Genomic DNA, 14,630 nt, shown 5'->3' on the forward strand with positions numbered 1-14,630 from the left:
TTTTGAAAGTTTGATTGTAATGTGTCTTTTGTAGGTCTCTGAATTCATCTTTCTTGGAGTTTTGTTGAGCATCTTAGATGTTTATATTAATGTCTTTCATCAAATTTAGAAAGTTTTCAGCCACTGTTTCCTAAATTCTTTCCTCCCTTTTTCTTTCTTCTGGGTCTCCCACAATACATATTTTGGTTTGCTTGTTGTTGGCCCACTGGACCCCTAGGTTCTGTTTACTTTTCTTTAATCTTTTACTTTCTATTCTAAGGAGTTGATAATTTTCATCATCCTACTTTTTTTTAAAAAAAAATTTTCTAAATGTTTATTTTTGAGAGAGACAGAGTGTAGATGGGAGACAGGACAGAGAGAGAGGGAGACACAGAATCTGAAGCAGGCTCTGAGCTGTCAGCACAGAGCCTGACGTGGGGATTAAACCCACGAACTGCAAGATCATGACCTGAGCCAAAGTTGGATGCTTAACAGTCTGAGCCACTCAGGTGCCCCTTCATTATCCTACTTTCAAGTTTGGTGATTCTGTCTTCTGCTTGTTCAGATCTGCCTTTTAGTCTCTCTAGTGAATTTTTCATTTCAGTTATTATATATTACATCTCCAGAGTTTTCTTTTTGGTTACTGTTTAGATTTTGCCTCATTTTTGATATTTCCGTTTTGTTCACACATTGCTTTCTTGACTTTCTCTGCATCTTTATAATTCTTTGAGCATCTTTAAAATGATTGTTTTAAAATCTTTTTCCAGTAGGACTGTCATTGGATCTGAGGCAGTTTCTATTGATTTTTTTTTTCTTTTGAATGGAGTTTTCCTTGAAATTTTTTTCCTGTTTCTTAGTATGCCTGTGCTTGTGTTGTTGTTGAAGACTGGATATTTGAATTTGGCAATATGATATTCCTGTTAATCAGATTATCCTCCTTCCCCAGGGTTTGCTGTTTGTTGTTTTATTTGTTGTTCTTTTTTTATTTTTATAGGCTCTTTGCCAAAGGTTAACCAGAGGTATAAACCTAAGGTCTTTTTGTGTGTCTTTTCTCAGCCTGCTTGTGTGGCCAGTTTGTAATTTTCCCTGTATCAGCAATTGATTTTGGGAAAAAGAGAACAATGAAGGGAGGCTGAAGTGCTTTGAGGTTTTTTTTTTTTTAATAGTTTATTGTCAAATTGATTTCCATACAATACCCAGTGCTCTTCCCTATAAGTGCTCACCTCCATCACCACCACTCTCTCTTTTCCCCCCTCCCCCTTCCCCTTCTACCCTCAGTTCATTTTCAGCATTCAGTAGTCTCTCAAGTTTGGCGTTCCTCTCTCTCCCCAGCTCTCTTTCCCTCTTCCCCTCCCCCTGGTCCTCCATTAGGTTTCTCCTGTTCTCCTGTTAGACCTATGAGTGCAAACATATGGTATCTGTCCTTCTCCGCCTGACTTATTTTGCTTAGCCTGACACCCTCGAGGTCCATCCACTTTCCTACAAATGGCCAGATTTCATTCTTTCTCATCCCCTGGAGGTGACTTTAGCCAGAGTAGGGGAGGGGCTCGCAACAGTGGGGGAGGTGGCCAACAGCAATGGCCATCCTCCTCTTTGTGTGCATCTCTTTGATCAGAAGCAGCAGTCAATAATCAAAGCAATGGTTCCCAGTAGCTGGGGGACAGTTCTTTGTTCCTGTAGGCTGTGTGCAAGCTGCTCTAGGAATACGTGCATAGCTGCTTGCCACGGGGGTGGGGAATGAGTTCCTGTTACTGCACTCAAGAGCTGCATTTTACCATGCAAGTTGCAAGCCTTCAGTAGACTCTAGAGTTCCAAAATGGTTACATTAGACAGATTCTGCCAGAGCAGTTGTTAACAGTGTAGATGGGGAAACAGATTCCTGATACTTCCTACTTTACTGTCTTCCCAGAATCTTCTCCTCTGATTTATTACTTCCTAAGTCATTTCCTAATGCCTTTCCTAGGTCAGAGAAGAACTTAGAAAAATAATGGTTTAAAACCTTATTAAATAGTGTGATGGTCTAGAGGGGGAGTGGGAGATAATTTTGTTATGTGCCAACCCAGAAATTTATAAATTTACAATATTAGCACAAATGAATCAAATAATCTTACTTGGTAGACATTTTTAACCATATAAATTTGTTGTTGGGAAGGCGAAAATAGAACCATCAACCTATGATACATTTTCTTGATAAAGGCCAAACTCTTTTTATTTCGTAGACAATTGTGGCTATCAACAAAGACCCAGAAGCTCCAATTTTTCAAGTGGCAGATTATGGAATAGTCGCTGATTTATTTAAGGTAAGCTGGCAATTGGAGAGGTGACTGTTACTTTGATTGTCATCTAAGAACCTTTTAGAGTTGGTCAGAAAAGAAGCTGTTATAGGAAAATATTGTATGTTTGTGTACCTGTGTGTCTCTCTGTGTATGTATATATTAATACATGTACACAGTTTTGAACTACTCAGAATGAAGTTGTCTTGATAAATACATGACATTTATATAAAGTATTACAACTTTCTCTTTAAGAGGGAGTCCATTGGAGCCATTTCTGTTTTTCACATTAAGTTTTCCTCCCACGGGTGTATCTTAGTAGTCAAATGACTGCCATTAATTATTCTTATAGGGGTGACTGGGTGGTTCAGTTGGTTAAGCGTCTGACTCCTGATTTTGGCTCAGGTCATGATCTCATCGTTTGTGAGTTCAAGCCCCACATAGGGCTCTATGATGGTACGGAGCCTGCTTGGGATTCTCTCTCTCCCATCTCTCTCTTTCTCTGCCCCACCCTGCTTGCTCTCTTTTTCAAAATAAATAAACTTAAAAGAGATAGTCCATATTATCTTTAAAATATCCAGATGGCTTTTGGCATCTTCTGTGCATAGTTAGTATACAATGTGAAATGATTCAGGTAATTATAACCTAGAATCATATTTGACAGGTACCTTAAAGAAATTCACATCAGATACCCTTATTCAGAGATTTGTCAGCAATGCTATAGCGTTTCAGGGGAAGAATGGGCACTCAAGTCCAGTTTATCTGACTCAACAAGTCAGGCCTTGAGAGCTAAAGGCTTTCCTAACCTGATAAATGTACAAGAGAACACTTATTTCCCACTCTTCATACTCTTCCCCATTTTGAGTGTTCTTTCTACCCTGCCACCATCCCATAGTTGCCCTACCCATTAGTGGTTACTTTAGTGATATTGATGTACACCTGATACTCATTTGACCACATTTAAAGGTGATAGCTCATGTATTGCCTGGCCTCATTTTGTCCCTCAGGGCCTGCCCACAAACTTCTAGGTTGCCTTGTGCAGAAAGTACTCATGCAGGCATCGAGGCTCTGAAAGTAGCATCTAGCCCAGGGAGAAATAGGTTTGCTAGGCTGAGGAATCCCTCATAGAATTACAGTGAGTTACTGAAGGCCTTAATAGAGAGGCTGCAGCCTGAGAATAGAGCCAGGGTGGTCCCCTTGGCAAGAGGATTGGCCCATTAGCACGGCTCCACTAGCAGTGTATGTGATCCACATAAACTAGTGAGTGTACTTTGAGAACACGTCTGTACTTTAAAGTATGTGTTCATAGGGCATTCTTCCCTTCAGGACTACCCCCTACCCTGCCCCTCAAAGAGCCTGTATCTTGCCTTGGGAAGAGTACAGCCCCTCTTCAGTAATCCTGGGGTCCTGTAGTTGAAATGAAGGATTTAGGTAATTCTGCTGCACTTGTTACCTGGCCCAGCCTTGTAAGAACAATATGTATATTTTTAAATTTATTATTATTTGAGAGAGAGCACATGCGTGGGTGAGCAGGGGAAGGGCAGAGAGGTGGAGGGGAGAGGGTCCCAAGCACAGAGCTCGACCTGGGGCTTGACCTCACGAACCATGAGATCGTGACCTGAGCCAAAATCAAGAGTCGGATGCTTAACCCAACTGAGCCACCCAGGTGCCCCTGTCAGTATAGTAATTAATGGCAGGCATTTGACCACTAATATACACCCGTGGGAGGAAAAGTTAGTGTGAAAAATAGAAATTTTTTGTATCTCTGTACGAGGATAACTTTATTCAGGTACCAAGCATTTAGCTCCAGTGAGAAGGAGTAAAGGGGTAAAGACCTTTTAAATTTAAAAAAACGAAATTAAACACTTTTGAACCCTGTTGACATGTTTGCAAACAGACATCTACTGTAGTTGCCTTTTGCTTTGCAAGAGAATATTTGAATAAATTTGCATTATTTAATCAATCTGCAAGTAGTTTTGTTTATGTCTTTCTGTTAGTGTACTGTGTGTTGCAGCCTACAGACAGGGCTTATTTGATAAATGGATGAAGTGGAGACAGCTGGAAATTTGTGATGTTTATACAGTGGACACCTGCATTGGGGCGGAGCATCTTTGTAGCAGTTACTGATGGAATGGTGTCACACACACTATCCTTCTTGCATTTAGGGCAGCTCCTAGGTTTCACATGAGAGAGAGACAAAGAGGTATGTGAGCAAGTGAGAGCATGTGTGTGCCAAGAGGTATCTTGGTGAGAGTCCTAGGATTGTAGTAGTGGAAAGGGATCTCAAGAATCATTCAGTTAGCTGATTTCCAGCTGGAGATTCTCAAGTTATTCTTGGTGTTTTAAGAAGCCTACATTTTATAGGCTTAGTCTTGGACTAAGACCTAACTTTTTTTGCTTTTAGCTCGAATTATATGAAAGTAGTGATTATCTCATCCTGCTCAGAAGTTCTGAAGCAGTTCTGTATACCTTTAATTAATATAAGGGGAGAAAAGTTAATCCTTTAAAAAACAGTCTAGGGAAACTGATTATATTATGAGAATATTAAAAATATTGCTTGGGGGCACCTGGCTGGCTTGGTTGGTAGAGCATGTGACTCTGACCTTGGGGTTGTAAGTTCAAGCCCCATGTTGGGTGTAGAAATGACTTAAAAATAAAATCTTAAAAAAAACCAGACTACTGCTTGAGTTACAGCCTCCTGTTAGCTATTACCTGTGTAACACCAGCAAGTCATGTTCTTTAAGTTGTCTGTGTCCCAAAGACATGTGATTTGAGGAAATTACTCTGCAAGTTTTTGGCACAACTAAGCCAGGCTTCTGGTTCCATTCTTTCACTCATCACCCTGCCTTCCTGTCTCCTCAGGGACTGTACTATGGCTAGGTGGTTCAGTACTACTTTACCCTTAATAAGTCACAGTGAAAAGGACTGCACCGTTGGGAGACTCCAGGAACTTCGACGATATCCATCAGTTTGTTTTGTCAGTTGAAATCAGAATGAGTATAACATAGATGAATATTGCAGTAATTCTGACTGAAAAATGGACAAGGTAGTGTAGTGACTGTACTCTTCAGGGCCAGTCTCTGTCTTTTAAAAATCAAATATTGGGGCACCTGCATGGTTCAGTTGGTTAAGCAGCCGACTTCGGCTCAGATCATGGTTCTCAGGGTTCGTGAGTTCGAGCCCCCCATCAGCTGACAGCTTAGAGCCTGGAGCTTGCTTCGGACTCCATGTCTCCCTCTCTGCCCCTCCCCCACTTGTGCTCTGTCTTTCTCTTAAAAAAATAAACATTAAAAAGATTGTTTAAGAGAGTTTTTAAAAATCAAATACTTAAGTACAATTATGCAAATTATGAGTGAGAGTTAGTATTATCTATTTCAGATTAAGACTTTAAAGAAAATATTATAAGTCAGGGGTGCCTGCCTGGCTCAGTTGGTAGAGCATGCAGATCTTGATCTCAGGGTAGTAAGTTCAAGCCCCATGTTGGGGATAGAGATTACTTAAAAAAAATAAAATCTTTTAGAAAGAAAGAAAGAAAATATCCTAAGTCAAATAATAATTATGTAAAAAAAGACTTTTTTAGACTAAATTTCTGTGTAAAACTGTTAAATTTCCAACTATCACACATAACATGACTAATAATTCTCTAAGCGATATGGGTGTCCACCGAACTTCATGTCTGAAGTAAAAAATGTATATTCCTTAGTATTTGTTATTTTATTTTATCCTTCAGTAATCATGAGTTAGAGATGACAGGTTGTTTTTTTCTTAATATAAGAAAAATAATTCTGCCCCTCCCCTGATCACGCTCTCTCTCTCAAAAATAAACATTAAAAGCAGTAAAGTACTGATACATGATACAACATGGATGAACCTTAACAACATTATATTACATGAAAGAAGACAGTCACAAAGGACCATATATTTTATAATTCCATTTATGTGAAATGTCCACAATAGGAATAAACATAGATAGAAAGTAGATTATGATTGCATAGGAATATAGTGGGGAGCATGGTGGGCAGGAGAATACCAGTTGGTATAGACTTTCTTTTAAAAATGAGTATATTTTAAAATTAATTGTAATAGTTGTACAACTCAGTAAACATACTAATTCACAAGTGTATACTTTACAAGGTTGGATTTTATGGTATTTGAATTATATCAATAAAATACATGCCTGTAACAAGAGCCCCAGGACCATAAGGCAAATTCTAACCATTTAAAGAAGAATATTAATTCTATATAATCTCTTGGAAAAATGAAAGAAGGAACAGCTTCAGCTTTGTTCTATGAGACTAATACTACCTTGAAGCCAAAAGTTGTCAAACACTTCACAAAAAATATAAAATGACAGAGCAATCTTTCTTATGAATATAGATGTAAAAATACCTAACAAACTCTATTCATAGTTTACTGAGACTTAAAAAAAACACCTTTATTGAAATTCACATGTAGGTTTTCTCAAGTGCTTTTTCAGTGAGAATTGATACCATTTTGTTCTTTAGCCTCTTAATATAATTGTTTATATTGATATTTAAATATTGAACAAGACTTACATAGTTGGAAGAGACCAGTCCTGGTATATAATTATTTTTATATCTTTTTGGGTTCAATTTATTATTTTGTTGAACATCTTTAAATCAGATATATTTGTAAATTTATTTGTGTATGTAGTATAACCATAAAATTAAATATTAATCAGCCATAAAAAGCAATGATGGACTGATACATGCTGCATAGTTGAAGCTTAAAAGCATTATGCTAAGCGAAACAAGCCAGGCTTAAAGACCATGATTTCAGATGATTCCAGAATAGGGAAATCTGTCCACACAGTATATTAGTGGTTGCTTATGCTTTGGGAAGATGAGAGTGGGTAGCTAAATTGTACAGGGTTCACTTTTTGAGGTGATAAAAATGTTCTAAAATTGTGGTAGTTGCCTATATCTGTAAATATGTAAACAAAAACTACTGTAAACAAAAAAAAAACAGACTTGTACACTTTAAATGGTTAAATTGTGTGGTGTGCAAATTATAACTCAATAAAGCTGTTTAAAGAATAATTAAAAAAAAGAAAGAAAAATAATATGGTACAGTAGTTAAGAACTTTAATTCAGATTCTGTCTTGACCACTGGTTACATTATCTTGGCCTAGTTACTTAATTTCTCTGAATGTAAGCTTTCTCAAAAGTAATATAAATAATATACTGCTTACTTATATGATTGTATTGAAAGTTAAATGAGATTATGCTGTACATAATATAATCTTAGTTAAATATTAACCTACCTGTTTGTATTTCTTTTAATATAGGTACATAATAGGTGTGCAATAAATGGTAAATATTATAATTGGAGTCAGAGGGACAGAGCACAGAACATCACCTGATGGTTGTTGTTTTTAATAGCTTTCCTGAGATTTAATTTACAAATCACAAATCTCACCCTTTTAAAATGCTAAGTTCAGTGAGTTTTAGTATATTCAGAGTTATGCAACCATCAACTGTTTAATTTCAGAACATTTTCATCACACTGAGATGAAACCCCATACTCATTTGCAGTCACTCCTTGTTCTGCACTCTCCCCAGCCCCTGGCAACAACTAACTGTTTTGTGTTTCTATGGATTTGCCAATCCTGACCATTTTATATAAACAGAATCCTGTAATATATGAGCTTTCTGTGGCTGACTTCTTAGCAAAATGTTTTCAAGATTCATTTGTGTTGTCTCCTATCTCAGCACTTTCATTTCCTTTTAGTGCAAAGCAATACCCATTGTGTGGATCTATGCCTTATTTTGTTTATCCATTAATCATTTGATGGACATTGAGTTGTTTCTACTCTTTGGCTATTATAAATGCTACCGTGAGCATTTAAATTTTTATACAGACATGTATGTTTTTATCTCATTTGGGTATGTATCTAGGAATGGAATTTCCAGGTCACTTGAAAACTCTACTTCTGTCATTTTGAAGAACTGTCAAACTGTCCCATTTTACATTTCCACCGATAACACATATGAAGACTCCAGTTTCTCCATGCACTCACTAACACTTCTTACTGTCCCATCTTTTTTGTAATAGACTTCCTAATGGTATGTGGTAACTTGTGGTCTTGACTTGTATTTCCTTGGTAGCTAATGATGTTGAGCATTTCTTCATGTTGATTATCGACCGTTTATAATGTACCTTCTTTGGAGATACGTCTGTGCAAATCCTTTGCCCATTTTAAAGTTGTGTTATTTGTCTTTTTGTTGTTGAGTTGTAAGAGTTCTTTATATATTCTGGATACAAGTCCTTTATTAGATATATAATCTACAAATATTTTCTTCCATTCTGTGAGTTTTCTTTTCTCTTTCTTCCTTCCTTTCTTTTTCCTTCCTTCCTCCCTCCCTCCCTCCCTTTATCCCTCCCTCTTTCTTTTCTTTCTTTGTTAATTTGCTTATTTACTTATTTTTGTTATTGGCTTTATTAAATGAGTCATGAATCAGGCAGCATCCCATCTAACAAGTAGAGGGGAGCTCCTGTCTTTTCATTTTCTTGATGTCTTTTGATGCATACAAGTTTACATTTTGTTGAAGTCCAGTTTATTTTTTCTTTTATTGCCTGTCCTATAGTGTCCTATATGTGAAACTTTTGTCTAATCCAATACAGTGATTTTAGGCCTACAAGTATCTGTTCCAAGTCTCCACTTTGATTTCCTTTGGGCATATACCTATGGATTGCTGGATAATGTGGTAATTCTGTGTGTAGGTTTTCAGAGAATCTCCAAACTGCTTTCTTTAGTGGATGCATCATTTTACATTCAGCAATGTTTAAATGTTCTAGTTTTTCCACATCTTCACTAATACTTGTTACTTTTCATTTTTAAATCAGAACCATCCTAGTAGGTATGAAATGGTATCTCCTTGTGGTTGTGACTTGCATTTCCTTGATGACTAATGATGTTGAACATATTTTCATGTGTTTATTGACCATTTGTGTATCTTCTTTGGAGAAATGTTTATCCAAATCCTTTGCCTATTTTTTAATTGAATGTTTGTTTTTGAGTTGTAGGAGTTCTCATGTATTCTGGATATTAAACCCTTATCATATCTATAATTTCCAAATATTTTCTCCATTTTGTAGGCAGATTGTCCTTTCATTTTCTTGATAATGACCTTTGTGCAAAAGTTTTAAATTTTGATGAATTCCAGTTCATCTATATTTTCTTTTGTTTCTTATGTTTTTTTTTTTAGTCATATCTAAGAGTCCATTGCCAAATCCAAGGTCATGAAGATGTTTTCTTCTAAGAGTGTTATTGTTTTAGCTCCCCACAGTTAGATCATTGATCCATTTTGAATTAATTTGTGTATATGGTGTGAGGTGACATTCCATTTTCATTCTTCTGCATGTTATCCCAAGCACCATCTCTGTTGGAGAGACCATTTTATTCCCACTGATTGGACTTTGCATACCACTGTTTTTTTACACTTTTTCCACCTCTCCCCAGTATAGCTATTCATTAGAGCATTCTAATCCCTTTACTGTCTCTCTCTAGGGAACCTGCAGTGTTTATCTCTGTCCGCCTCCTCTCAGTTTTTGTCCAGTATCCTTTTCTCTTCTGTGTTAAGTGTCCACAGTTAGTCTTTTCCTTAGAACTCCTGGATTTCGAGCATTTAGTGACGTTCTTCTCATCTTAACACTGTAATGTAAGCGTAATGTACACAGTGTAAGGTGAGTACATTTTTGATTGGGTGGCTCATAGGCCTCTGTCTTTTTCCCTCCACCAGGGGGTGGAACTCCTTGTGGGCAAGAATCAGGCCTGAACTTCTTTATCTTCCATGGGGAAATACTATTAAATAAGTGAAATATAGTTGTGTTGTGATTTCTATCGGATTGTCTTATTTTATTTTTTTATTTTAATGTTTTTAGTTATTTTTGAGAGAGAGAGTGAGAGGGGGAAAGGGGCAGAGAGAGAAGGAGACACAGAATCTAAAGCAGGCCCCAGGCTCTGAGCTGTCTGTCAGCACAGAGCCCAACATGGGCTCGAACTCACCAACTGTGAGATCATGACCTGAGCCAAAGTCAGACAACTGAGCCACCCAGGTGCCCCAGATTATCTTATTTTATTATTTTTAGATTTATTTTTATTTTTGTGTTTATTTTATTTTTATTTATTTATTTTTAAATTTTATCCAAGTTAGCATGTGGTGCAACAATGATTGCAGGAGTAGATTCCTTAAGCCCCTTGCCCATTTAGCCCCTCCCCCTCCCTCAACCTCTCTGGCAACCCTCTGTTTGTTCTCTATATTTAAGTCTCTTATGCTTTGTCCCCTTCCCTGTTTTTATATTATTTTTGCTTCCCTTCCCTTATGTTCATCTATTTTGTATCTTAAAGTCTTCATATGAGTGAAGTCATATGATATTTTTCTCTAATTTCACATAGCATAATACCCTCTAGTTCCATCCACATAGTTGCAAATGGCAAGACTTCATTCTTTTTGATTGCCAAGTAATAATCCATTTTTTTAATATATTCCACATCTTCTTTATCCATTCGTCCATTGATGGACATTTGGGCTCTTTCCATATTTTGGCTATTGTTGATAGTACTTCCAAACGTTGGGGTGCATGTGCCCATTCGATACGGCACACCAGTATCCTTTGGATAAGTACCTTATAGAGCAATTGCTGGGTCATAGGGTGGTTCTAATTTTTTAAGGAACCTCCATACTGTTTCCTAGATTGGCTGCATCAGTTTGCATTCCCACCAGCAGTGCAAAAGAGATCTTCTTTCTCCTCATCCTCACCAACATCTGTTGTTCCCAAGTTGTTAACGTTAGCCATTCTGACAGGTGTGAGGTGGTATCTCAATGTGGTTTTGATTCATATTTCCCTGATAATGAGTGATGCTGAGCATTTTTTTATGTGTCAGTTGGCCATCTGTATGTCTTCTTTGGAGAAGTGTCTGTTCATGTCTTTTGCCCATTTCTTCACTGGATTATTTGTTTTTTGTATGTTGAATTTGATAAGTTCTTTATAGATTTTGGATACTGACCTTTTATCTGATATGTCATTTGCAGGTATCTTCTCCCAAATTCTATTGGTTGCCTTTTTTGTTTCCCTTGCCTACAGAGACGTGTTGAGTAAGATGTTGCTGTACCCAAGGTCAGAGAGGTTTTTGCCTGCTTTCTCCTTGAGGATTTTGATAGCTTCCTGTCTTACATTTAGGTCTTTCATCCATTTTCAGTTTATTTTTGTGTGTGGTATAAAAAAGTCGTCCAGGTTCATTTTTCTGCATGCATGTCACTATCCAGTTTTCCTAGCACCACTTGCTGAAAAGACTGTCTTTATTCCATTGGATATTCTTTTCTGCTTTGTCAAAGATAAGTTGGCCATACGTTTGTGGGTCCATTTCTGGGTTCTCAATTCTGTTCCACTGATCTGTCTGTTTTTGTACCAGTACCATACTGCCTTGATGATTATAGCTTTGTAATACAGCTTGAAGTCCAGGATTGTGATGCCTACTGCTTTGGTTTTCTTTTTCAACATTGCTTTGGCTATTTGGGGTCTTTTCTGGTTCCATACAAATTTTAGGATTGTTTGTTCTTGCTCCGTGAAAAATGCGGTGTTATTTTGATAGTTATTGCATTGAATATGTAGATTGCTTTGGGTAGTATTGACATTTTAACAATATTTGGTCTTCCTATCCAGGAGCATGGAATATTTTTCCTTTTTTTGTGTGTCTTCAATTTCTTTCATAAGTTTTCTATAGTTTTCAGTGTATAGAATTTTCACCTCTTTGGTTAGATTTATTCCTAGGTATGTTATGGTTTTTGGTGCCATTGTATATGAGATCAATTCCTTGATTTCTCTTTCTGTTGCTTCATTATTGGTGTATAGGAATGCAACTGATTTCTGTGCTTTGATTTTATATCCTGCAACTTTGCTGAATTCATGGATCAGTTCTAGCAGTTTTGGGTGGAATCTTTTGGGCTTTCCCTATAGAGTATCATATCATCTGTGAAGAGTGAAAGTTTCATGTCCTCCTGGCTGATTTGGATGCCTTTTATTTCTTTGTGTTGTCTGACTGCTGAGGCTAAGACTTCCAATACTGTGTTGAAGAACAGTGGTGAGAGTGGACGTTGCTGTCGTGTTCCTGATCTCAGGGGGAAAGCTCTCAGTTTTTCCCCATTGAAGACGATATTAGCAGTGAGTCTTTCATATATGGCTTTTATGATCTCAATGTATGATCTCTCTATCCCTACTTTCTTAAGGGTTTCTATCAAGAAAGGATGCTGTATTTTGTCAAGAGCCTTCTCTGCATCTGAGATTATCTTATTTTAAATGTAAATTTACTTTCATTTAGTCTTACTGAATAGGGGGAGCTGCCTCTACAGTCTCTAAAATGAAAATAAGAATCAGGTTCACTGAATGTTGGCATTTCTTTTCCCTTACTAAGGCATTGTGTGGTATGCTTGGAAAGTCTGAGGTTGATCTCATAAAAAAAGGATATAGATGATCAACAAAGTCCCCTTAGCCCTTTTTTGGGCAGCATTCTGTAAAGTTTTTAAAAATTTTAAAGTTAATGTTTGTTTCATTTAAAAGAAGTTGGGCTGTAGCCTATTTTTCATGAAACACGTAGGTCCCCCGTGAGGCTTGTTTAGCATGTCATCTGTGTGACTGGCATAAGCTCATGGTCTCTGCGCCGAGGAACGCTGGGACAAGCGGTGCCAGCACTCAGAGCTGCCCCTGAGCTAATGCCCGCCGGCTCCGTGGTAAACAGGGGCCTTTTAATAGGCTGGAGACAAAGTGACATTCGGAAGAAACAACATGTCGACAATTTCCTTAATAAATTTTGTACGAACACATTATTTCCACCTAATGGAAATGTAGCTCTCTTAAATAATTGAGAGGCTATATTCATCAGTGGCGAGTTCAACTGGGATCTCTCTGAGCTAGGACAGCCGACAGCCCCGTAGAAGCGTGGGTAATTGATATTTCACACAAGTGGCTCAGCTAGTTTTCAGGTGGGCTCCGTGTGACCCTCTCCTGCAGTCCCCACACACTGCCTCCTCTGCTGTCCGGGCTGTCAGAAAGCAGCTTCACACCGGGAGCTCCACTTGCAGCCACTGAACTGCCAAGACTAAGGGTTAGTAATGAATCCTTTTTAAAATGGGAGCCAACCCCATCAGTTTTCCTTTGCTGTGGTTTCTTATATTTCTGCTGACCAGACATTGCATCAGCACAAGGCCTTTATTTTCATAAAGAATGGTGACATTGAACGTTTGCCGTGCAGCCTATTTTTATGTACAGAAGGATGGTAACATGTGCTGAAGAGGCAACTGTAGTGTGTGTGGAAGGAAAGATGGGTGAGCAAACGAACAGTGCGACAGCAAATGCTGGGGGGCCAGCAAGAGTCACAACTAGGGAAGAACTTTGATGTGGACTTTGCAGGCACAGTAGAGGGAGACAGAAAACATGAAGGTAAAAAATAACACTACTCTCCTCACAAGAGAAAAATTGGACTCCTGTTTCTGTGGTGCCTTTGTAAGGTTTGTGGTTGTGTCAGAAAGATTCCTAGGCAGTGCGTGGGCCAGTGGTCCTGCCGGCCGTGTGTCCGGGTGGCTTCTGCCTTCAAAGGTGTGTAGTCTTCTCACAGATGGGAGGGAGTCCAACCGAGTGGGGAGCTGTGGAGGGCGGTGGCACCTCCTGCCTCAGCAGTGATGCGTGTGGCTTCTTGTAGCCTCTGTGTACTTCTTAAGGAGCTGTGACCATAGCACACTAAAGGCTCAAGGTGCTTAATTACTTTCTTTTTTTTTGCAGGTAGTTCCTGAAATGACTGAGCTGTTGAAGAAAAAATGAGTTCTCATATTTCAAGAAGGAAAATATGTAGAAGTATTCAGTTGAAATAGAAATTCATCAGAAAGTATGGAGAGCTAAATTTTGTAATTTAAGAAAAAATTCTCACATATGCCAGAATGCTCTTTTATGAGCCTCTTATTATATTTCTTTTTAATTATTTGGGGTTCCAATTATTTCTTGAAATTTTCTAATTCTGTAATAAAGTATATAATAAAACATTTCTGCAGCTTTAAAATTACTACCAGAAATTTGTCTACCTTTGTAAAGAAAGAACATTTAAGAAAAGGTGTAAAAATTTATTTTTTTTCGCTTGTCTTGTTCATGGAGGACTCTGTTTTATGCAAGATTATAAACATGAATGTTCCCACCAGATGAATCATCTTAATATGGTTGTTGAGAGAAAGGAACTAGATTGGCAAATTCAGTTTAAAAAGCATGGCCACAAAGCATGAGTATTATCTTAAGTATACATCGGTCTTCAGAAAACCATAACTAATATGACAAAAGCAGACCTGACTTAAACCTGTTTCTGCTGAATGT

General features: G+C 37.8%; 1 protein-coding gene across 2 annotated transcripts in view; it reads left to right on the forward strand.

Annotated features, from left to right (window-relative positions):
• Positions 1-14,460, forward strand: part of ETFA (electron transfer flavoprotein subunit alpha) — an 86,010-nt gene extending 71,550 nt beyond the window's left edge. For both annotated transcript variants that reach the window (XM_029951948.1, XM_029951949.1), the window contains exons 11-12: positions 2,199-2,279; positions 14,052-14,460. In XM_029951948.1, coding sequence (XP_029807808.1) covers positions 2,199-2,279; positions 14,052-14,090 — 120 coding nt within the window. In that variant the 3' untranslated portion in view covers positions 14,091-14,460. The remainder of the gene's footprint in view (positions 1-2,198; positions 2,280-14,051) is intronic.
• The last annotated feature ends 170 nt before the right edge of the window (positions 14,461-14,630 follow it).

The sequence above is a fragment of the Suricata suricatta genome, chromosome 9 (assembly GCF_006229205.1).
Source record: "Suricata suricatta isolate VVHF042 chromosome 9, meerkat_22Aug2017_6uvM2_HiC, whole genome shotgun sequence".
NCBI classification, from domain to species: Eukaryota; Metazoa; Chordata; class Mammalia; order Carnivora; family Herpestidae; genus Suricata; species Suricata suricatta.